At 36.1% G+C, this 25974-nt stretch overlaps 2 protein-coding genes across 2 annotated transcripts; one reads left to right on the top strand and one right to left on the bottom strand.

Moving 5' to 3' along the window:
• Positions 1-270: 270 nt before the first annotated feature.
• On the top strand, positions 271-22138 carry LOC107045864 (gonadotropin-releasing hormone receptor). Its single transcript, XM_015268268.1, has 5 exons — positions 271-907; positions 18821-19004; positions 19496-19701; positions 20339-20460; positions 21488-22138. The coding sequence occupies exons 1-5, from the start codon at positions 356-358 to the stop codon at positions 21765-21767; spliced, it is 1344 nt and encodes a 447-aa protein (XP_015123754.1). The 5' UTR covers positions 271-355; the 3' UTR covers positions 21768-22138.
• LOC107045865 (protamine-like protein) lies at positions 12988-15344 on the bottom strand. Its single transcript, XM_015268269.2, has 3 exons — positions 15236-15344; positions 14968-15162; positions 12988-13635 (listed from the first exon to the last, which is right to left on the bottom strand). The coding sequence occupies exons 2-3, from the start codon at positions 15109-15111 to the stop codon at positions 13078-13080; spliced, it is 702 nt and encodes a 233-aa protein (XP_015123755.1). The 5' UTR covers positions 15112-15162; positions 15236-15344; the 3' UTR covers positions 12988-13077.
• Positions 22139-25974: the final 3836 nt, after the last annotated feature.

Here is a 25974-nt window from a genome sequence, read left to right as displayed (position 1 = left end):
ATCCGTTCGTTAACAGCAACTAATCCGTTCTATCAGTGTACCAAAAACATCCCTACCCCTTCACTTCTGCAAGCCCTGCTCTGTTCCCTCCAAAAATCGCCACTAAATTCTCTCATCTGTCCAAACAGGAGTTGCCCGAGCTTGCGGAGGGATCGACCGAATAAGAGCGCCCGCCAAAGGACATCAGAGCCCCGATTACAAGCCGATGCCGCCGTCATCCACCATCGAGGTCGCACCAAGAAGTCCAAAAATAACCTGATGTCACATCGCCCCATACAGCCACCGCCATAAAAGGATTGAGAGTACGTGACGGGCAATAAATGATGCTCCCCCGGGAGAAACATTCGTCCCAACCATGAGCTCCACACACGCAGACTTGCTCAACTTATCAAGCGATGCGGCGCTGAGACTGGGGTGTGATAACACGACCGAGTCGATGAACGAATCAATCGCCAATGCGGACTGTCTGGATCACGCACCAACATTGACAACTCACGCATACGTAAAGGCAATAGTCCTCGGTGTTATGGGTGTATTCAGTCTGATCGCTAATTCAGCCACTATTTGGTCGATAACGAGAAATCGACGGAAGCATCAGGGCTGCTCAGCAGTTTACACCCTGATTCTGCACTTGTCCGTGGCTGATCTATTTGTATCGGTGTTTTGCCTCATCGGAGACGCCGTGTGGAGCTACAGCGTTGACTGGCCCTGGGGAAATGCCACCTGCAAATTATTCAAATTCTTGCAGATGTTCAGTCTCTATCTGAGCACCTTTGTGCTGGTGCTCATTGGGGTCGACAGATTCATCGCCGTTCGATATCCAATGAAGAGCCTGAACACCGCCCAACGCTGCAACCGACTCGTGGTATTCACGTGGATTCTGTCCTTCGTGCTCAGCATTCCTCAAGTGAGTAGATCTGTTTGGGTGGATCTGGGAAATTGTGGGGGGGGGGATTGTTGCGGGAATGTTAATCATCTAAGGTTAGCAGGTCACGCAGGGAAAACTTGCAGGGGAAAACATTTTACTGTTTTGATGGAAATTTCTGTTGTTTCTATTGGGTTTCTATCATTTTTACGGGTTGAAAAGACGTGTATGAAATAAAACAAATTGAAGTGAAATTGAGGAATGTATTAAGAATGTTTGGTACAACCTGAATTCAACTTCTATGAGACGATCTGTTAGTTTTGGCCAAATTAATAAATCGCGCGAGTTTACTGCAATTTTGTTTTTAATAGGAAGTGTCTAATAAAAAATATTCTGTCGATAAGAGCTGTAGAATTTCATTTCTCTGTATAATTGTTTCTGTTGAGTCATTTTCTATGCATGAAGAGAATTTTTTTAGGGAAATTCTAGTGCCGGCTCGGAATAAGGGGCGGAAAATGCCAGCAAGTGAATTTTACCCTTTATTTGGCTCAACTGAAGGTTTTTGTTAATAATAAATACGTTACTTCTGTCGGCGTTTTTTATATTCAGAGAAGGCTTCAAATAATCATATAACCGGGGGGGCTACACACTCCTGAAATCATGGCGCAATTCTGTGATGAAATCAATCCGAAGTCACGTTGAAATCATGTGAAATAATTGAAATGATCGAAATCACTGAAATCACGTGATTTCAATCCTCTGAAATCATTTCTGAAATCACGCTGAAGTCTTGAAATCATGCTGAAGTCATTTGAAATCAATAAAATCAATTGAAGGGGATGGATAAACGCAGTCGTGGATAACGCTCTTATCAGTGGTAATAAAAAAATATCAGTGTTCTGTGTCATTGGTACATTTTGCATAAGAGTTTTAATTGTTTAAAATCAGAGCCAATGACTGTTCACGGCTGCATTGATGTGAAACAATACCCAAGGACAATTTCTCCTCCGCTGATTACTGAGAGTGCTGACTTAAAGCTCCATGAGAGCATTTTTGATGAGGTTAAAAAATATTTTTAAACAATGCTGTTCATACATTAAATAATTAATCTGTGGAATATTCCATTTATCTTTCTTGTAATATAACGTTTGGAAATTAATTTTGAATTGTGGAGTATTAGGGAAAAGCGGTGGAATGGCTCCTTTTTCATTTGTAAAATTTTTTCATTTATAGATTGGCAGAGTGAACTCAAACAAATTGGATGCTTTTTCCAGTTCTCATTTCAAGCTTTGAAATAAGAACCAGTTCAACTGAATCGTATTGTCTGATAAGCAGATTTTGAAAACTTAGAACGACCCGTTCTGCCCCGCCCCCACTCGTTCATTGAACTTTATTCATCGTGATTTCAATTACTTCATTGCCTCTGCAATCATCGATTTCATTTCTTCCCGACATCACTGAATTTATTATCAATAATTAAAATAATCTTAGTAATGTTTCTAAAAAATTCACTAGAAATTTAATACAAATAAGTTCCATGCCTCCAGACATCTTCAGTCTTTCATGACTGCGAGACTGAATTACCCACCGCGACTGAATCGTTTCCTTCACCGCATGCGCTTCTGTTCCAGCTGGACCTCCTTATAGAGTTAATTCCCCAATGAATCCAACGGCTGTTCCCCCTCAAGTATGAACGATCTGTTAAATCATCAACAGCACCAGGACCTTCTCCTGAAAGTCAATGGGTTCTTATATCTATATTGCTTGTCCTCGTTTTCTCTCTTGCTATCCAATATCCCTGAAAACACGTGTGAAATCTCCTTCGTTTATCCAGCATTTTCCACCCTCTCCGGTTAATGGCGATCCAACAATTCTAGTATTTCAAGAGACAGAACAAAGGGGAGGAATTTCTCTATGTACGGTGCACTTCTCCTATCGGCAGATTTGATCGCAAAGGACGGAACTTCTGCTATTTGCGCTCTTGGATTATCTTGCAGTTGTAGATGACTCTGAATTTCATCACGGACTAGATGGGAATATTTACTTGTGAAAAGCTTCCATTTCTTCGTTCAAATTCCAAATCTATTAAATTTCATACACTCGGAAATGCATTAAAAAATGGGCGAAACATAGAAGAAAAAATCCGTAACAAACGTGAATGATAAGTGAAAAATTGACGAATAATTTTGAATCTTTAATCTATTCCCTTTCGCTTTTCAAAGTCACCGGATCAATATCCGTAAATATGAAAAAATAACGGAAGTGTTGTAAATCGATTTTCTAAAGAATTGAACAATTTTCTTGAATTATTAAAACAATTCGTGTGTTCTATACAACTGGATAATTTTTTAAATTTTTCTCGAATGAAAAAAAGAGATTTTTTCGTTAAAAAAAAGACATAAAGAACTTCGTGAAACTTTCAACTTTTATAAAGAGTGTGCGGTGAATAAGAAAAATAGAGCGTTTATACGGAGAGAAAAATTCAATAAACATTACCAGGAAAAAAATGTAAAAATTACGTTTCGAAACGTAATCTGCGAGCGAAGTAAAATTCAATAAAAAGTATGACTCGGAACTGAAATCGCCACGTAAATTCTACGATTTGTCCCGTAAAAATTAACAACCCATCTGATGACTCACCGCTGTGGGGACAAGTCGTTCCGTAATTTTTCCCCAACGATTGAGAAATTTTACGGACCGGAACGTAGAAGTAACTCACCAGCTTCATAAAAATTGTTGAAAGAATTAAAAATTGTTCAAGAATTTTTTATTTTGGAGGCATAATAAGTCGGCAAGTTTCTGTAAGATTTTACTTCTTCAGGAAAAATTACGTGACCATTTGATAATTTGTCCGAACAACCTGAACCTGAAAATTCACTGAACGTTTCAGATTTTTTCTCTTCCATTCCTATAGAAATTCCCGGAAACCGATTCCCCATTGCTGATTACGTGAATTGTTCAATTGTAATTGTAATTGTAACAATCATAATTGAAAATATCAGACTTAAATTAATCATGAATTAAATTTTCCGCCTCAGATGACTGGAACCAATGAGGAATAAGCGTGACAGACTTGCGANAGGAAAAATTACGTGACAATTTGATAATTTGTTCGGTGTTGAACCTGAAAATTCACTGAACGTTTCAGATTTTTTCTCTTCCATTCCTATAGAAATTCCCGGAAACCGATTCCCCATTGCTGATTACGTGAATTGTTCAATTGTAATTGTAATTGTAACAATCATAATTGAAAATATCAGACTTAAATTAATCATGAATTAAATTTTCCGCCTCAGATGACTGGAACCAATGAGGAATAAGCGTGACAGACTTGCGAGATATCGATAGTTATCGAGTTTAACTGTATGTTTTTTTTAGACTAGGATTCTCTCAGTGAACACCTGGATGCAAAGGTCGCCCGACGCGTCAGAGCGGACGCTACCTAAGGTTCTAATACCGCACAGGAGATTTTCAAATATTACCCGTCTACGAGATTTTCCCGTTTCACTAGCTTCAAAATGATAAAACATGGGCCATGAAAGTTCCGCTAGTTTATTGAAATGATGCGATGTCAGGCTGCAATAATGAGTTTATCGTGCATAAAAGCATAGTGGGGCATACTGTCTGCAGCAAGTCAAGAGATTTGTCGTTCCCGTGAACCTGTTCCAGGTGGCTTAGAGTGTTACTCAGATAACTTATAGCGTGGGATGTTTGAACTTTGGGTATCTCTCTAGAACATAGTGTTTTGCATCGAGGAAAACAGGTATCGTTATCACATTCCGGTCCTTTTAGGATAGTCAGGGTGTATTTATACAGTGGGACTTTCATCGGCAGTCAATCTCTTCATTCATAAACATCCGAAAATTCGCGGAAAGGATGATGATTTCAATGGAATCTTACACGAAATCAAAACGTTTACGGAATCTGACTGCACGGAGAGAAATGTTCAATAAAAATTACGTATTTTTTCCGCAATTCCGGAGCGCAATGTGGTTGTAGGAAGTTTTAGGGAACTGTCACGTAATTTTGATCTAAAATCACGCAATTTTTCCAGAACGTTCCGTAATTTTTACTTCTGTGAAGAATTACGATACCGTCACTTAAATTTTCTGAGTCGATTCCGTAATCGGTGAGCGAACTGTGAGTTCCGTAATTTTTACTGAACATTTCTCTCCGTGTGATGAACGTGATATCGTATTCCTGATGATCGTTAGAAGAATTTGAACTGTTGTCAGGAAGAAATATAATCTATTGTACGAGAATCATTTGATCTGAGAGAACTCCATAGGTTTACACGATAGAAAGAATACATCGACGAGGAAAGACTATTTTTTTCCCAAAAAAAATTGTCCCCTCGAAATTATTTAGTTCTGCCAATACCGCAATTTTCGGCAAGAAAATTGTAGTTTCTTTTTGAAATTATCATTTGTTCCATGGAAATTATAAGTGTCCATTGGACAAAGATATGCACTACTCAATAACAGTCACTTGATGAAACCGGAGCCTCATATAATTCTCTGTAGAACAAATGTATTTACCCGAAAGACATAAATGTATCGCGAGAAAAATTACTACAGTGAGAGCCAAACAAAGTTCTCAAACAGGTCTTACTTGTGCCAAGAAAATAGTTTTTGAAAGTTATCAAAGGATTTTTGTGCCAAACATGCAGAGAGTGCGCCGGAGTGGAAAATTTTTTCGCTCACATTTATCAAACAGGAATGCAAGCGGATGAAATTCCATCTGCACTCATTGGATCAAAGGTCGAGACCTTCGCCGTGAAATCAGATCAAATTGTGTTACCGACTACTGAAATAAAGCAAAAATACGAGATTTCTGTTCATTACCATTTGATAAATGGTAACTTTTAGTGTCACATTTTCCCGTGAAATATGTCCCTCGCATTATCGGCGAACTATCTCTGTAAACTAGCTCTCCCCATTTCTCCACTCCATTTGATTTATCTCGCTTCAATGAACGAAATAAGAGTACCATATTTTTCTTTCCGCGAAACGTGTTGAGATAACGGGATGAACAGGAGAATATGAGAATATGTCATTACGAATTCTGTCGAATATGCAGTTCGTTGTTTGGATAGGATCTGTTGTCGGTAAATATATATAATTTGAGAACAATTAATACAATTCGAGTCGCGTGATTGTGTCATTGTGCAAGCGCTTGACTATTTAATGAAGAGTGATGAGATAATTATTCGCATTAAAGTAGAAAATATCTCAATAGAATATGTCCCATAAAAAAATTTAATTTTATTGACTTTTTCTACAGATTATTTTTCCCAATCGGATTTCGACCAATTAGAGCGCAGTATTTGAGGCTATCCGACAGCTTTATTTCGGAAATTTCCCCGTAGCTTTTGAATATTTCGCAGTGGTTCTTCATTTTTTTTACCTGAATATTTCGCAGTAGTTCTTCATTTTCTCAGATCATCATTTCAGATAGAATCTTATATTTGACAGTCTATGAAAATCGGGTTATTCTATTAACATAATTTGTTCGAATCTTTCCTAATTCACCTCCTGATGTTGTCCACTGCACTCTGCTATTGAATTTCAACTGCTGAATTTCAGTAAAAATTACTGAACTGGAATTTTTTTCTCTGATTCTCAGAGAAATTCCACTGGAATCCAGTATACCTTTTGTCTCTGTAACTCAGAAACTCATTTTCTAGACTAAACTTCGAGACTAAAGGCCACATCAACTTCAAGGTCCCGGAAACTCTGACGCATCACTATCTAGCATAAGATCGGGTTTTGTCACAGATATCAAACTTCGCCAGCGACTCAACGCCTGAATTAATCACATTACATCTCCTTCGCTATTTCCATATCACTGCCTTCCCTTGAATTGGCGGATGGTCCCGGATTTCCATGTCAATAGCCGTCCGGAGATATACGTTATCGTGTCACAGTCTCTATCAAGGATATGGTCTTGAAATGAACGAACAGATACTGTAGCAAACCCTCTCGTCCTTCCAATCCCTTGGAATCGGGATAATGTTGCATGAAATTCCTTTATTAAATAAAAATGCGTGTTCATTTCATTAGAAATATTCAATGGTAAATATTCTACCGAAAAAAATCAATAGAATTCGACCTTCCATGCAATTTATTCTATTAGATTTATCATAGAAATTCCTCGATTTGAATTTTCTAAATTTTTCGTTTCATTTTGCTAATGAAAAGAGAAAAAAACTGAATGGAAGAAACTAAGGAAATTCATGTCAATTCAATTCATGAGGAATTTCTATAGAAAATGGCCCGCGAGCTGATGAAATTTTCAGTAAAAGTTCAATAGAAATTCACCAGGATTTTTCTCTAGATTTTTCCATTAAATCTTTTCACACGTCAATTTCTTTCCGGTATATATTTACCTGAATTCTTCTGATTTCTATTTATTTTCACGGAATAATTGAACTGATATTTACCATTTGCATTAATTTTTCCATTATTAGTGAATTTTCAAGGTCGAAGCCCCCTGAAATTCCATTAAATCTGTTACTTTGGTAAAATTGTTCAACCGTACCGACAATTTCAGCCGGAAATTTTGAACAGTCTACACAGAATGATCTATTCACATCCCCAAACAAAAGCTTGGTTGTCAGTAAATGGATCCTGTTCCCGAAAATTTCAATGCACCTATCTGAAATACGTTTCACCATTGACCTTCCGCAAACACCCATTCCCAGTGTATCCTACTCCGGGATGCATTCAACTTCTCATTTTCCAGTGACCGCATCCCATCAAAGAACCCACCCCCAACATGTGCTTTATGTTTAACGGAGTGTTTGCGGCCGGGGCTTCTGTGGATTTTTGGGGGCACTCGAACGAACACTACAAACGGCGCATCTGAAAGTGTAACGAGAGCAAAATAACAATTTCCCCCCGAGTTGGTTGTGAGAAGCTCCTCAATGCACTGATAATCCCGCGTTATATGTTTCCTCTGATCTAACCTCTGGTACTTCAATAAACTGCATGCAGCAAATTTTATAGTCTGGGCATGAAGAGTGACTACAGATCATTTTAGCCCGGTGGCCTGGCGTAGTGGTTAAGGCCGTTGCCTCACAACGGATAGGTTCCAGGTTCGATTCCTGGCCGGGTAGAATGGTGAGATCTAACCATTTTTAAAGTCTTGATCAATCGCCATATAGTCTCATCAGACTCGAAGCGATATAAAATAAGCATAAAAAAAAAANAAAAAAAAGATCATTTTAAATAATCGTCCTCGAATTGAAACACCTATCACCCATTCGACTATAAAATATACTTGAATCAAGTATATTTTTTTCCGTGAATCGAAGGCTTCCGACTAGATTCCAAGCTACTGTTTCTGGTACACAGTAAGACAAAATAAGACTAGGAATTACACGTACACGGAGAGAAATATTCAATAAAAATTATGTATCTTTTCCGTAATTCCGGAGCGAAATGTGATTGTAGGAAATTTTACGGAACTGTCACGGAATTTTTCCGGAGCGTTTCGTAATTTTTATCTGAATCTCCCGTGAAAAATTACGATACCGTCACTTAAATTTTCTGAGTCGATTCCGTAATCGGTGAGTGAATTGTGAGTTCCGTAATTTTTACTGAACATTTCTCTCTGTGCAATTGCAAAATGAAATTGTCTTGCGATTAATTCCTGATATTACTACTGTCTTCATCACCTTCGCATCCTCATAATTATTACTGCATACCCCCTGCTGAGATTACAACGGAGAATGCTCACTCTCTTAATTGAGGTCAGAGTTGTCAAGTGAGCGGCTAGACTCGGATGATACACAAGGCTCATTCAAGTTCTCCTCACGTCGATGATGAATTTAGTATTCAAATTATAACCCCTCTATTCAATGGTCAGACAATGCATGAATCAATGGACATTTCAAGATCAGACTGCCAAATCCCTTTGTCTTTCTTTATAATTTTCAGTGTTCCACAAGACGTGTTTAATGACACAAGTAAATGGAGCTGATCTTCAGAAGTTTTTTTTGAAGGCAATTCTACAGTCCCGACAGCCCACGCGGGATATTTCCATCGAATGATAGAATAATCCGGAGTTTATTTTTATCAGTTGCTTTCTTGAGGAGACGCCGTGATGCTGATCTCTTGAAATGAATAGGATAGAAACTGAACTATTGCTGTGCGCATTACAAAATTTTAATTCTGCGTTTTCCTTGGAAAATTTTATTATAATTCTGCAATTTTTGCTATTTTTATGAACTTTTACTGAAGTTCTATTTGTTCTTCACCGGTTTCTGTTGAAATTTTTGTAGTTTTCTACGTGATTTGTAGATTTATATAATAAATACATTTTTATAATAAATATTATTTTCATCGAAGAAAATCAGAAGATTTTGATTTTTATGATTCAGATTTCAGGTCAGGCCCAAAGGAATTTTAACGATTTGTCATTCAGTTATAAACGACTTTGTTTATAATCTGTTATAACCCAAACTTCCTAAACGAGACATAACTAGAATAATTCAGCCGTCCTCTCCCGGACATTTCAGATCAAAATAGGCGACTCAGAAATATGGCGGCAGGCCTTTTCAACTAGGCGACATTTCAACTGCAATATTTCAATTAGTTTTTGTGAAATTACTATATTTTTAGGAATCAGCGGAAATTTCTTTAATTTCAATTTTTTTTATTGCCCGGTGGCCTGGCGTAGTGGTTAAGGCCGTTGCCTCACAACGGATAGGTTCCAGGTTCGATTCCTGGCCGGGTAGAATGGTGAGATCTAACCATTTTTAAAGTCTTGATCAATCGCCATATAGTCTCATCAGACTCGAAGCGATATAAAATAAGCATAAAAAAAAAAAAAAAAATTTTTATTCTGTGTTTTTCAACAGACAACGTAATGCACCTCAATTTAACAATGAACTAACGCATTAATGATTAATATCATACAAAGATTTAATTTGTTTTTCTGTCAAAAATTATAAGAGATCTATAATTTAATGTTAATAGTTGATTGGATAATTTTTTTTGCTCTTTTCCGAGTGACCGAAATGATTAAATTGTATTTCGTGTGGATTATCCCTTTTCAAATTCTTCGGGGATTGATACAATATCATTTCGTAAGGATTATCCCCTCTCAAATTTCTCACCGGATAATGTAGATATGTATATGAATTTGTAAACACACGAATATTTCGATTGAATTATTGGGAATCCACACGGAGAGAAATTTCAATGGTAATTTCAACTACAAGGGAATTGTCGAATAATAATAGTTACGGTAACAATGAACATTGTAGATTCAACTATTATATTAACGTGAAAATTGCATCATAATGTTGATGACACTATTTGACATAGTAAATCGAACGATGAATCCTAGTTTAATCTACAAAGTTTATTGTTACTGTAAATATAATTTCTTTGACAATTCCCTTGTAGTTGAAATTACCATTGAAATTTTTCTCAGTGGTCTTTTCAACTACGGCATTTCAATTACGACATTTAAATTAACGACAATAATTAATAATAATTTCATCCATTTGGCGTGTATTTAAATCTGCGCAGTTGAAATTTCGTAGTTGAAAAGACCTGGATTCAGAAATATGCCTTCCCCACCAGAACGTCTTTATACCACTCATCTACACACCCAATGAACCCAAGTTACTCCAATATTGCTCCAGTGGTACTATGTTAACACGACACTGAATTAGATCAGCGATTGCGTTCGTGTCCCGTAACAAGTTGAATGGAGATATGCGTTGACAGTCGGTGCAGCTATACAAGACCCCGCATGCACAGTAGTAAATACCTTGCGAGCTCATGCACAAGTGCTATCTGAATTATCTGCCGCATGTAATACCCATTTGTATGACTGTTTTCTTCAGTCCTTCTCCCCCGTTTTTTATTCAACGCCGGTGGCGGTGGCATGTTTATGGAAAACACCTCAGCAAAATATTTGAATAACAACGAGTATTCTGGATGTAACATATTCTTTCGGTGTGGAGGATGGAGTGTAGGAGAACGGAATGGCAGTTAAGAATGTGTAAACTAAATTGTTAATAAACCGCTCCATCTATTTTATTAATTTCTGTTGTCTTTTTTCTCTGGATACAGCAATATATATTGTCATTTCACTATAAACTGAAATATTTATCAATTTTAGGTGACTTTTTCCCCTAAATTACTGATAGAAACAATAATTTTCAACTAGTTCTGAATAAAATGAATAAATTATTGATTTACTCAAATATTTCTTCATGAAACTTTTACTAAAGCTTGAAGTTAAATTTCATTTTTGTTTTTATTCAGATGAAATAATTTTTTAGATCTAAACAAATGTTTTCTTGATCTGAATCAAGAATTTATTGTTTAGTATTGGAATAATTATTAGATATTGATAATTTGATAATTTTTTATTTATTAAATTTATTGATTTTTATTTTCGATGCTAATAGAGACGTCATTTGAAATTGATGAATTATTCGTTTCATGTAACTAAAACTTTCTGAAATTAAAAAACAATAAAAACTGCGATTTCCAATTAAAATAGCGATGACATGAATAGAAAAACACGTGGGAAATTGATTTCGTCACAATATAGTCAATATATTTTTGGTAGTGAACTAGCAATTTGCTCTCCAATGGAATTGCTATGACGATATGTTTTTAATTAAATTCAATGATTCATTGAATTCAACATTCACCCAACTTTGGCGGTCAATATTGTCCCAACGATAGCATATCCGAACTCCTGAGGCCAAAATTAGTTATCATGACACGCATGAAAAACATAACGATTTCGCTAGAGAATTCTATTGGAATTCTATAAAAATTCTACAGAGATTCTATATGACTTCTATTGGAATTCGGTTGAAACTTTCTGTTTATTTGCGCTTACTGTAACGCATATTTCATAGGAAAAAGTCGATATATTTCGAATTTCTGTTCGAATTTTTCTCTTGAGATTTTGTCTATTAGAATTATTGGGCACAAATTTCATGTTTTTTCCGCTGGACTTTGTTTCTTATCGAATATTCAATATAATCAGCGCAACAAACAAATAGAATTTTTTAACAGAATTCCAATAGAACTTCTATAGACACCCCCTTAGAATTCCTATAGAATTCCAACAGAATTTTCTAGCGAAATCGCTAGGTTTTCTATTGATTTTTAGCACGTGATCCTTTCATTGACAAGTAAAAAAGAAGAAAAAATCATCAGAAAAATAATTCGTTGATTTACCAAGTTGTAAAAGATATTCTCTCGGATCAATGAATCCCCAGTATCTTGAATATTAACCCTCGCCAATACTGATATTCCAAGTTTTCATATGTACCAGTGCACAGCCCTATCGCAACATTAAATCGTAACTTTCGAAGTCCCACTCCTCCCTCATAACTCACGTAACTGATGTATATGCGCTTGAATTTATTACTCGTCGCCTTTAAGCCCCGCACAGACTCGACGAAACTCTCCCATTATAATACAACATCATGTTCAACTTCCTTTTTTCTCAGTTAAGGAGTTAAATTCTTCTTGGAAAACACGAGACTGGAGGTAACAATATCATGAAAAAGTTTCTAATCGACGGTTTCTACTCTCGGTGGAGAAATTGCATCCAACTTTTGGAATTCCGGGTTATTGTATTAACTTGGTTCAATATATACTGGGGTTTTCGGGGTATTATCCGTGAAATTGTTGTTAAAAGTGCAAGTTTAAAAAAATCTGGCTGACATTTCCGACATGCCACGCACGGAAAAATTTCGTAGGAAAGTGTTAATAATTTTATCTATTTCATGGGGATTTCCCCATGAATGAATGTTCTTACATTTCAGTAGCGAAGCGGTAAACCGGGTCAAGTCGATTTTGACTTTTGGGCATTTGTTGACAAATATCTCGGAATCTAAGAGAGATAGCAAAATTTTGCTCATAACCTTTTTTATAACCCTCAGTTGGCTCTACAAAAAAGGTCATGACAAAAATTTTTCTATCTCTTTTAGATTCCCAGATATTCGTCATAAACTGGGCAATAGTCAAAATCGACTTAACCCGGTTTACCGCTTCGTTACTGATTTCCTCCTCGAGTAATTAAAAAAGAGTTAAAAGTGTCCACCAGCAGGATGAAATAATCAAAAACACCACTCCAAATCAATTCCTCAAGCCCTCATATATTTCTCAACCGAATTCCTCACATTTTTATCAAAATTACTAAAAATAAAAATGAAAAATCCCTGCATGTCACGTGTCCAAATCCTTTTTCCCAATATACTCAACAAAATTCAGCGCGCACTTGCTCTTATTATCGCTCTTCGGCGCTCTGGGCTCGCCCTTCGGCGGGCATGCGCACGACTTGATCTTCTTTCCCTTCCTCTTACTCCTGCGCCGTTTGCTCCTCTTCGACTTGCCCGTCCCGCAATTGTACTTGCTCCTGCTCTTGCTCCTACTCTTGCTCTTGCCCCTCCTGCTGCGCCTCTTGCTCCTCTTCCGGCCCCGCCCCCTCTTCTTGCTGCGTGCACTGCCGCATCCTCTTGCCTTCCTGCTCTTAGACGCTTTCCGCTTGCGACTCCGTCCCCTCCGCGACTTCTTCCGCCGCATCTTCTTGCCCCCGCCACATCCCTTCGCACTCTTGCGCTTCCGCGCCTCTTGTTTTCGCTTCCGACAGGAGAGATCCAACAGCCCCAATTCCTGTGCAGCCACCTCAAGGCACTCGTTCGATGCGCCCGTTGGTAGACTGTAGTGCCCATCTGTCTCCCGTAAAATGCCGTGCATTGTACCGCGTTTTAGGGCTGTCAACACCTAGAATATTCACAGATAAATTACGAACATACCTTTGCTCACACCAAGTACATCGTATTTCATATTGCCGGAAAGTGCGAGATGCATGAGAAAAATTAATTCTGCAGAAAAATGATATATTCCCTTGAAGAAATCCTTTGACGTGTTGAATCAATTTACTTGTGGATAAAAAACAAAATTTCCACCAAACATACATGATCATTTTCCTGCCGAAAACTGTGTTATTGGCAAAACTAAATAATTTCGAGGGGATAATTTTTTTTTTAGAAAAAAAATTTTTTCCTCGTCAACATATTTAATTATGTAATTTAATTGCCGTCGGCCAGTGAGCGATGGAATCGAACTTTGAGGGTAATACCGCCCGGCATGCGTCCAATACCGCCCACCTTGTTTCCATGACTTTTTTGAGCAATGCGGAACAACTGTTATAATTTTTCCTATTTTCATCCTTCGTTTCCATTCTTTGGCTCCATTTTGAGAAAGATTTCACGTGAATAATAATAAATTATCCTGAATTTAGCCGATGTTTCAGGGACCACCGACTACCCCAAACAATCGAGCTGTCACTCGACCGCCCTTCTAGCTGCAGAGTCTAGCAGCCCTGTAGAAATCCTGAGGGGCATCACCCACAAACTCTGGGCGGAATTACCCACAAACGCGGAGGCTGATAAAATAGCCAATAATAACTGATGAAGATATTTTTCTGCTATCGAAAAGGTCGCAATGGATGTGGAAATGTATAACGAACATATATTTCGCACTCCTTTCAATTATGAAGTAACTGGAAATTTGAAAAATCTTAAATTCTGCGGTCGAAATATTTTAAGTATTCGGTAGGAAATGATTTTCATTTTTTTAGCGATGTTTTCGCGGTAGAAAATTGAAAATTTGCGTTGAACGTACTTGTTGTTGTAAAATATTTGCATAATAAAAAGTGAAAAAAATATTTTTCTAAGCCAATCCTGAGAAATACCGGTGGACAGTATTTCTCAGTTGGTTAATTTTGCTGAAGTAAATCTGTTCCACTCCATTAAATATTCTCGCGTGGAAGATATTTTTTCGGCACAGCAAATTTTTTCTCTCAGTATAAAACGATTCATCTTTCATTATCGATATCTCCTGTCCCAACGATCCGATTTGAACGACTCAAATCTCATTTTAAAGAGTAAAAAAATACCTTAAAAATGAAAAAAAAAATGGAAATTTTACTCTGTCGTTCCGGAATCATGGACGATTGAAGACATCTTGTTTTACTCTAATGAATCTATTTTTCATGCTAAAGTGTGGGAAAGAATTTTGTCGCATTTGAGTTTTATTTTAAATGATAGACACCTGACGCTGAGCGATATCTCGGGGTACGTCGCACAGGGATGAGATGTAATTTACTATCGCCCGGCAACTCGAACCTTTTCTCTCCTGCATGTTCTTTATCGCTGAAATCACTAGGCTCAGGGATTTTCTCGGAAGGTTGACCATTGTTTATTCGGGCTTTGGCGCGGTAATTGAATCAAATTACTGGAGATTTGGCTGAGGAAGATTGGAAGGTTAATGGGCTGTTCGGGGAAATTAAAAGTGTTTAGTCTTGAATATTGACACTTACGAGGATCTACTATTCCTGGGTGAAAGTTTTACTGGTGGTTTGTGGTTGGTGGTGGGTGAATATCTCGATTTTTCTGTTTGTGGGGGGAATGAACAGTTGTACGTGTAATTTTGACAGAATGTAGTTGATGGAGTGAAGCCAGTTGTTTGAGGAAAAAATATCGGATGTTTTTGTTTTATGATTCGATTGGAATATGTCGGGTAATTGCGGTACGTGATGCGTCCACTGGCAGATTTATTCCCAAATGCTGCCAAAGTCGGCGTAAAATTTTATATTCATAAAACGTATTGAATTTTCAGGGATTTTCCCCAGTATTTTATTGTAAAAAATGTAATGGATTGAGTAAAAATTGTAATCTTTCGTTAAATGTTTCCTTTAAAATATAGTTCATTACATTTTTAAATATGGATTGGAAATTTATTTAAATTATATTGAAATTCTGTTGGTAATCTATTGAAAATTCAATTAGTTTTCGCTGATTTCGAAAAGAATATGCGTAAGAATTTATCTGGTAAAAAACCATTAAAAAATTTAATTTTTCGTAGTGCATCCATCGCAAATTTTTATTCAAAAAACCCTGATTTTTCGTTCCAAAGTTTCTATAAAATTTAGTGTTCATAAAACTTATTGGATTTTCAAGGATTTATTTCAAGTTTTTATGTAAAATACAATAAATTCTGTAAAAATTTAAAATCTTCTTTAAATGTTTGGGCAAAAATACTCTCCATTAGAATTTCAACTATCTACTGGAAATTTATTTGAATTATCTTGAAATTCTATTGTAATTCAATTAGTTTTCGCTGATTTCTGTAAGAAGTCAATTAGATTTTCCGCGTTCTTTCAATAAAAATATGCATAAAAATTCGATAAAAAACCTCATCATCATCAATTTCAACTCATCAATTTTACATTTTTATATTCAACTATAGTCCCGTCATATTACTCAGTCAAAAAAATCCCGGCGCATAATTTTTTTTTTTTCGAATTTTAATCTTCTTGAATTCTGTAATGCGAAATTACAAATATGACCGGAATAATGATATTTTTCTACCATAAATTCTCTCTGAATTTTTCCTCTACCCCAAAACGTCACCAAATTTTTTACGAACGAGAAGCAAAAGATAAATACAGGCGGTAACATTATAGATGAGACCTGTCACGAGGCTAGACCAACTCCAGTGAAAAATCTCGAGGTTCCAATGAATGAAAAACCGTCCTCTCGAAAGTAAAAGAGCGAATGAACCCAGTGAATAAGAGCGACGTTTTACAAAAGTGGGGCAAAGTAGAGGAAGAAGTCCCCTCAGGCACACGTGACGAATATTACTTCCGAACAGTGGTCCATAAGTGGTTTCATGAAGTGGAAATTTATATCGACGTTCCATCTTGCATTCTAACACAAATAGAAAATGAATGGCAGTGCAATGAGTTGTTAAAGTAGCTGTCATGAGCATTCTTGGTATTTATGCAACATTGTCGTCAGTCTTCATTGTTACATTTCTCTCAAATGACTCTAGCAAACTTCCCCCGAAACTTCTTCCCCCAAAAACAAATTATATTCGTAATTATCCTCTAACAATTAAAAAAAAAATCCACAAAGAATTAATAACAAAGAAGCAAATTAAAATCGTTTTTCAAATGAGAAGACAAATTTTCTAAATTTGTTTGATTTAATATCATTTTTCAATTTCTTCAAACAAATTAAATTGATTTTTCAACCCAAAACAAAAATTTGTTATAACTGCGGAGGCACCAGTGCCCGAACGTGTAAGAATTTTCCAGTAATAAAGTGCGTTTTTCTCAATATTCAGATGTAGAATCGCCAAAAAATTAATTCTTTCAGAATAAATTCATTCTTAGAAAAAAATCAATTTAAAATAAAATTCATGCACTTGTGAATAATACTTAATCGACCCTTTTCTTCGCCGTACATAATGATTTTATTTAATTGTTGCCTACATTTTCTGTTTGACACACGCTACACCGCCCAGCGTCTCTAATCAACTCGGTTAAGAGATGACGTCTGACGGTATCGTGTCAGTGCAGTCCGTCAGAAAATTAAAATTATGAAAAGATTTCTATTTTAAATCTGAAAAATTGAGCTTGGGTCGAACAAATTACAGTTTTCTGTTTCTGAAAACTGTATAAAAATTTAGAAATAAGTCATAATTAGTAGTATGCGTTCGGGTACTCCTACCTTGATAGTCCATTTCAGTAGCGAAGCGGTAAGTCGATTTTGACTATTGGTCAGTTTTTGACGAATATCTCGGAATCTAAAAGAGCTAGAAAAATTTCTATCATAACCTTTTTTATCACTCTCAATTGGCTCTACAAAAAATGTCATAAGAAAAATTTTGCTATCTTTCTTAGATTCCGAGATATTCATCAAGAACTGACCAAAAGTCAAAATCTACTAAACCAGGTTTCTCGCTTCGTTACTCATTTCTAATATAAAACAAAGACCACATCGAGGATATTTCTATTAACAAACGATGTATTCTTCCAAAAATGTTAAAATGTTTTCCGAATGAAAATTCCGCATATCGTCAGCGCAACGCGAGTCTGACTTATACAAGTATATTCTACTAGCGCTGCAGTTGAGTGAATCTATCAATTCTGCCAAATTAGAATAATATCTTACGATCGATAGGAAACGAACGTCATCAGCGGACTGAGATTGACGGAGAGTTGTTCACTGGCGAAAATTTATTCCGACAGAAATTGTGCAATAGCGAAATGGACATTGACTGCACGGATCGAATACTATGCGAAACAAAAACCTAAAAATGGAATACTCGTTACTTAGGACACTTTCGTTTCTATTCGCTAATTGAATTGAACAATTGCCATCATTCACGAGATTTTGTGTGATTACGTTGATTTCATCACAGAGTGGCGCTATTATTTCGCGAGTGATTAGCCCCTCGCTTCCGCTCGGAATTTTCCGCGTATACACAGAGAAAATTTTTTGATAAAAATTATTCTACTGTTCTATAAAAGTGTATCATGAGTCATCGTTTCCTCATTTCCATCCCGAAATTTGGTGAAAATTAATATATGATGATCAAATTTTATTCTACGTTAGAGCAGTTTTATCCTGATAAAAACAAAAATTACCGTGGTGGTAGAGTAAAAATTATTGGACTGGAAGGGTAAAATTTATTATGCGTCAGGATAAAATTTCTCTGACGTAGAATACCATTTGATCATCATATATTAATTTTTATTAAATTTGGGGATAGAAATGAGGAAACGATGGCTCGTGATACACTTTTATAGAACGATAGGATATTTTTTACCAAAAATTTCTCTCCGTGTAATTGAAATCCGAATTTTCACAAAAAATTGGAGTGGGAAATTCGAAATTCAAAAATGTAATCGTGACTTACTTAAATATGGGCTTCACTGGATTCATTTGTTGACTAGTGTTGAATGAATAGTCAATTAATCATCCATTTTATTCCCTGCGAATGTTCTTATTCCAACAACACAAAGTTCTCAATCTGAAAAATTGACTGTATTCTGAATATCTTTCATTTGCAGTTGGATATAATGAATAAAATCCTCGTTTTCTCATTTCTGCTTCAGCTGGTAATTTTCCACGTATCACGCGGGCCCTTTATCGAGGAGTTTACCCAATGTGTAACTCATGGATTCTACACTGAGCCCTGGCAGGAGCAGCTTTACACAACTCTGAGCTTAATTTTCATGTTTATCTTGCCTCTTGCAATATTAATTTCTACTTATGTGTCGACAGTTATCACAATTGCCCGTACGTATTGAATAAACATTATTGTAGCCTCTGAAGGTCATTATCACCAGAAAATTCTACTGAATTTCTACTGAATTTTCTATTAACATTCGCCTGATTGAATTGAAAAATTCGGCAGCTTATCTCCGCGATTTTTTTTCAAGTAGAAATCTTCAATGGAAAGTAATCAATAAAGAAACCAATAGAATTCATTTTTTATGAAAAATTCTTCGGCTAAATTTCCTCATTTTTTTTATTTGATTGTTTTCAATGAGACGAGATGAAAAATAGAGTGGAGAAAACGGAAAAAAATTATGTCGAGGGAAAAATAGTTTCTGTTGCACATTTAAAAAAAAAAACTTTTCAGCAGAATCAGACAACAACTAGTGGATTTTTCAATAGAACTTCAATAAAAACCTGATAGAATTTTCTGTTGGGAACCGCGAGGTTTCTCTGCGACGATTTCTCACGCGAGAGACTATAAAAATTTCGAAATTCCACTTGATCCACAGGAAGTGAGAAGGCATTCAAGACAGGACTGGTTAACAATAACACGATAAATCAACTCACTGGGGACGTGAACCGGCGAAGACTTATGCACCGAGCCAAGAGCAAATCTCTGCGAATAAGCATCGTGATCGTTGCGGCATTCGTCATTTGGTGGATGCCTTACTACAGCATGATGGTTATATTCATCTTCCTGAATCCCGATGAACATGTAAATACAATTTTTTTTAATAAAATGTTTTTTTTCTGATTTCTTCGGCAAAAAATCGGCAAAAATCGATTAATTTTCACTATAAAATATATTTCCTCAAACATTTCAATCTAAATTTTCTCTGCATGAAGTCCCAACAATTTTATTACTTAAAATGTTTTTACTGATTTTCTTTTTCGTTGAAAAAACCTACGAAGATCTATTGATTTTTCCTATAAAAAATCATTCATTAATTATTTCAATAGAGTTGTTAAATAAAAATATAAAATATATGATCATAACTTGTCAATTAATTTTCCAGCAATTTCTGCCAGGGTTTAACTCAAAATTTAGAGATAATTCGATTATCCGAATTCCATAAAATTTCCTTACGAATGTGGAACACACGCGATGTGGGTGGGTCACGACTTAATTTTAAACCAGTATTATCCTCGTGGTTTCTCGCCCACAAAACCATAAGATACAAGTCACACGGGGCTTCCTTACCGTATCGATTTGTCTTTGTGAATTTTCTAGAGATGTAGAGAGCACTTTCGGTAGACACAAGTGCATATGGTACAATTTCCTTTTGAAGAGAATCCAGTCCTCTGTTTTTGCTAGGTCTCTGATAAAAGAGAAATGATTAAATTATTTCCAGCTGAGCGAGGATTTGCAGAACGGAATATTCTTCTTCGGCATGTCGAACAGTCTGGTTAATCCACTTATATATGGAGCGTTTCATCTGTGGCCCAAGAGACGACGTCCGGGAAGCAGACACAGGTAATATCGATATCAATCTTTTCATCTTGACTAAACCACAGATTTTATGTTTGTGGGGAAGAGAAATACAATGATAACATATGAGAGACATGTTTTTTCGTATTTATCTGCGGAAATGGTCTGGGATTGAATAATATTATGAAATCAAGAATTGTACACGTTTTTTAAAAAATTGAAAAAAAACGTTGTATCGCAAAAATTGCAGGCTCTGGACTATTTTTAATACTTTAAGTGTGGGCGGTTCTAGGTGAATGCCTCCCGGGCTAGTTATCCCAAACAAATGCCAATGGAATTTTTCACGGCCAAAACAATAATTTAGAGAGTGGAAAATATTAACTTCATTTTCACAGAAAAATGCACTAAAGACAACATCAAAACCAATCAGATACTTCACGATTCCCTCATAGAGTCATTTAGATTTTTTTCCGGAAATCCATACACGGAGAGAAATATTCAGTAAAAATTATGGAACAATTCACGTAATCCGCAATGGGGAATCGTTTCCCGACAATTTTTATAGGAATGGAAGAGAACAAATCTAAAACGTTCAGTGAATTTTCAGGTTCATCACCGAACAAAGTACGAAATTGTCACGTAATTTTTCCCGAAGAAGTAAAATCTTACAGAAACTTGCCGACTTGTTGTGCCTCCAAAATCAAAAATTCTTGAACATTCAACAATTTTTATGAAGCTGGTGAGTTATTTTTACATTTCGTTCCGTAAAATTTCTCAATCGTTGGCGATTCGTACAATTTCTTTTTTTCATTTTTCGCTTACGGATTACATTTCGAAACGTAATTTTTACGTCTTTTTTCTGATAATTTTTATTGAATTTTTCTCTTCGTGGAGGGACTAATTTTGTGTGCTATTGTCTTGGGTTACACACGGCTAGAAAATTACTCTTGAAATTTCAAGTAAAAAAGCTTGAAATTTTTAACAACGAATAATTTACGTGGAATTTCCATTGATCTTGTATTGTTTAAGAAAAATTATAAATAAAAAATCTCTCCCTCTGCATTATTTGCAGAGACGGTTCGACCATGCAGCACCACAGTACGACAACCCACGCGAGTTTTATGGCTGCCACACGGGGCGGTAGTACACGTGTCACGCGAAGCAACCCCCCAAGATGGGTCGAGACCAACATGCAAGGAAATTCTCATGCAGCTGATCAAGCAGTATTACTGAACCACGCGGACGGCTCTGGGAGCGGCGACGAGAAGAACGGCAGTCAAACAGCCAAACTCATACTACAGTACAATGTCGATAATCACGAATTCAGAAAAAAAGTGATTGATGGTCGTTGAGCGGCCTCAGTGTTAGCGAGATGGGCCAGGTGTTTTTTTAACATTCAAGGAATCTGGTGTCATTGCTCCATTCATCTTCATTCGCCATGACAGCATCGCACTCAGACTTTGATCCATCCTCAAATTCGTCATATCTACCTCAGATTTCCATTTCAGGATTTTTTTTTGTATTTTGATTGTAGACTACACTGTTGAAGGTTTCCGAGAGGAACTTTTAAGGAATTTTTAATTGATTATTGAGCATTGAGTATTGACTGATTCTCCCATTTATCTATTGTTCCACTAATAGGGGAGCTGGTGCCTGTACCGTCCAGCGGGTCAAAAAAATTTTTTTTCTTTTTTATTATGCAAATATTTGATAACAACGAGTAATTTCAAACAAAATTTTCAATTTTCTGCCGCGGAAACATCGTTAAAAAAATCAAAATCGTTTCCTACCGAATTCTTAAAATATTTCGACCCCAGAATTTAAGACTTTTCAAATTTCCAGTTGGTCCATAATTGAATGGAGTGCGAAATATATGTTCGTTATACATTTCCACATCCATTGCGACCTTTTCGATAGCAGAAAAATATCCTCATCAGTTATTATTGGCTATTTTATCAGCCTCCGCGTTTGTGGGTAATTCCGCCCAGAGTTTGTGGGTAATGCCGCTCAGGATTTCTATAGGGCTGCTAGACTCTGTAGCTAGAGGGCGGTCGGTGGCCACTGGAACATCGGGTAAATTCAGGATAATTTATTATTATTCACGTGAAATCTTTCTCAAAATGGAGCCAAAGGATGGAAACGAAGGATGAAAATAGGAAAAATTATAACAGTTGGTCTGCATTGCTCGAAAAAGTCAGGAACACAAGATGGGCGGTATGGAACGCATGCCGGGCGGTATTACCCTCAAAGTTTAATTCCATCGCTCACTGGACGATGGCAATTGAATTACATAATTAAATTCGTAAATACCTCGAAGAACCCGTTCTAACCGTTTATGACTCCTCGCAGAGTACGAGGCTGGAAAAAAAACTCATTTCCCTCAGCTCCTCTACATTCTCGGAAAAATGTTGAAATTTCATGGAAAACGTTGTTTGTGAACTTCACAAGTTCTTCAACCGCTTCCAAAGATTCACAAAGAGGAATTTAGGAACGGTGTCGTGACAAGAATTGAACAAGTTCCAAAATGTTGAACGATTTGTTCACCTAATCATTTACGTTCATTTTCTCATTCGTTTTTTAAAGTCAATTTTATGAAAAAAAATAAAACAATCGTTATACCGGGGGGGGAGAGGGTCCAGAAAGCGTGCATCGTAATATTGGAACGACCCCAGCACTGAAAATTTCTCCCAAAAATGTTTACCAGTGATAAATGTTAACAAAGAAAACAATCATTTATACTTATTAGAAAATTGAATCGAATTTTTATTGACACTCTGTTAGAAGTTGATAAAAATTCTATTAAACATTCTATTTATTTTTAGTGCTCAATTATTTACACACTATTCAGTAGAGAAATCAATACGTAGATTTTTTTCTTGTAAATTTCTTCACACGCGGCTTTATAGAGGTAAAGAATTTCTCTGAAATTCTGTTAGTTATTCTGGAAAAAATCCCGACACTCTCTAAATATCTTAAACGACTTGGTAATTTCACTCACGAGGCTATCAATATTTATTTCCACCGATAAAAACCACCGATAAGATCATGGAAAACTCCGCACTTTCCGAATAATTTCACATGAATATTCAGCGCTCCATAAAATCTATTTTTCTAATCGTTCAAGATTATCAGGGCAAGTTTGAAAATTCAAAGAATCTACTTTAATTATAAGCGGTGTCGCAGTGAAATCCCGTCGGATTACCTCGAAGGATCGGGGCAACTTCATTCACGAGAAGTATTCAATTGATATTCAATTCCACTCGTCAACTTGACCGATTCATTTAGGAAATATAAAAAACCCTCCGTAATTTCTGAACATGAATATTCACTGCCGCATGAATAATTCTTTCCTATTTATCGACGATTTTCGGTGATAGTACCCCGAGAGCTTCAAAATAGTCGGATATTTCCCGATAACTTCGTTGCATACAAACGAATCTATCAATTTTCGGGGATTAAAAAATTCCCGAGCGCTTGCGCGCGCGATTTTTCTTGCAAAACTTGACGCAATCGTCGAAAGGGTGATGGAAGAAAAGAACAAAAAATAAAACGAAAAAATTCAATAGCGAAGTGGTAAAACGGTTTAAGGCGACTCATCTCCCAGTTGAGTTTTTGATGAATATTTCCGAATCTAAGGGAGATAGCGAAATTTTCGTAATGACATTTGTTGTAGCTCTCAATCGGCTCTACAAAAAAGATTTTGAGCAAAATTTTGCTACCTCCCTTAGATTCTGAGATATTCATTGAAACCTCGCCAATAGTCACAATTGACTGGAACCGTTTTACCACTTCGCTACTGAATTCGACTCGAACTGCAGTGATATTCGACCAGAAGGTTCCAACGCAGATTTTCAACAGTGTAGTTCCCCAATGAGTCGAGAGTCTACACGTACCTACATCGAGATCTTCTCCTGCACGTATGAAAAAATTAAATAGAAAAACTTATGATTTTCTCCAAGAAATTCTCTTTGAAATTATTCAAAAATCCCATAATTTTGCGACTTTTGGAGCGATTGTCAATCAGATATTTCATGCAAAAAAAAAATTAAACTTCCTATGCAATTTATTCTATTGAATATTTCACAAGAAGTCGTCTTGGATTTCCCAATGCAAAATGGAAAATTCACATGAAAAAAATACAAATCTATTGAATTTTTCCTACCAAATATCGATTAAAAAATCGCACAGTGAAGTTGCAGAATTCCTTCATTTTTCTTCGATATGATTTCAATGAAATTTCAATGAATTCTCTTTTCTATCAAATTTTTCCATACGCGCCCGTAATTCCAAAGAAAGTGAAAAAACCAAGAGCATTTTCATTTGATACGAATCCCTCGATTAAATGCAACTAACAGAATGTTCCTACGAAATAAGTTTAATTAATTAATTTTAATTTGCAGTATTAGAACGTACGTAGTTGATCATCGATATTTATACGCCTCCAGCGCGTTATTCAGTTCTCAGTTGCCTCCGGCATTCCACTAAATATTTCCCCCAATTGGGTCTCACGTTTGTTTATCCACCGTAAATACCTGAAATTATGCGGGATTGAGTATCTCAAATGTCGAAAGACGCTCGTATTTACCTCGAAACATGCTGACATCATTTGCTGAAAGTTTGGGTTGACGACGTGAACTTCCACGCTATAATTAGTGAGTAATGCTCGGGCAGTTAATGGAAATATGATTACGGTTCGGTAGATGCTAAAATCGCATCAAAAACATGATTTTGTGTGATGAGTCGACATTTATCATTAGGAGAAATAATGAATGTTCGCTCGAGTCTAAATGTCATCTATCCTTTTGTTCCATTCTGAAATGTTCAGCTGCACGTCCGAAAAAGTCAACAGATTTTTATTTATTTACAACTCATTCTGTGTTTCATTCTTGACGTGAATTCCAGAATTCTTTTGCTTGAAATTTTAATGCGAAAAAATGCAGTGAACAAAACTAAAAAAACTGTTGATGTTTTTCCATCGAACTTTTTCGTCAGTGATATAACTAGAACATCTAGTTCTCTATTATATTATAATATTATCATATTATTGTATTATAACATTATTATTATTTTTATTTATAGTATTTAATTCAACGGACCGAGTAACAATGATTTTAAGAATATAATTTTCTGCAACATGCGGGTCCTAACGACTGAAATGTATTTTTTCCCAAAGCTTTTTTTGATATTAAGCACGAAAAATCCCAGTACCCCACTTACGAAAAAAATTTATAGAAAAGTCTAAAAAAGTCGCTGGGAAATTCTATTCGATTTCTGTTGAACTCTCCATTAATTTTTGGCCGATTCTATGGAGATATTTTCTACAGAAATTCAACGACTCAAATTTTCCAATTTTTAAAAATCTAATCTTGTTAATAAAAACAAAAAATAAAGTAAAAAAAGCTCATAAAATTCATATCAAGGAATTCTATAGAAAATGTCTCAATAGGAAAATTTGTATAGAAAGATGGAATTCTACTGATTTTTTCTATAAAATAGTTTCCATAGAAAATTCTCTATTAAAAACGCGCAGTGAAGCTGCGGAATTCTTCAATAAAAAGA

The sequence above is a fragment of the Diachasma alloeum genome, unplaced genomic scaffold (genome assembly GCF_001412515.2).
Source record: "Diachasma alloeum isolate Michigan unplaced genomic scaffold, Dall2.0 Dall_scaffold_01094, whole genome shotgun sequence".
Classification (NCBI taxonomy): Eukaryota; Metazoa; Arthropoda; class Insecta; order Hymenoptera; family Braconidae; genus Diachasma; species Diachasma alloeum.
This window is presented reverse-complemented; position numbering and strand designations above follow the sequence as displayed.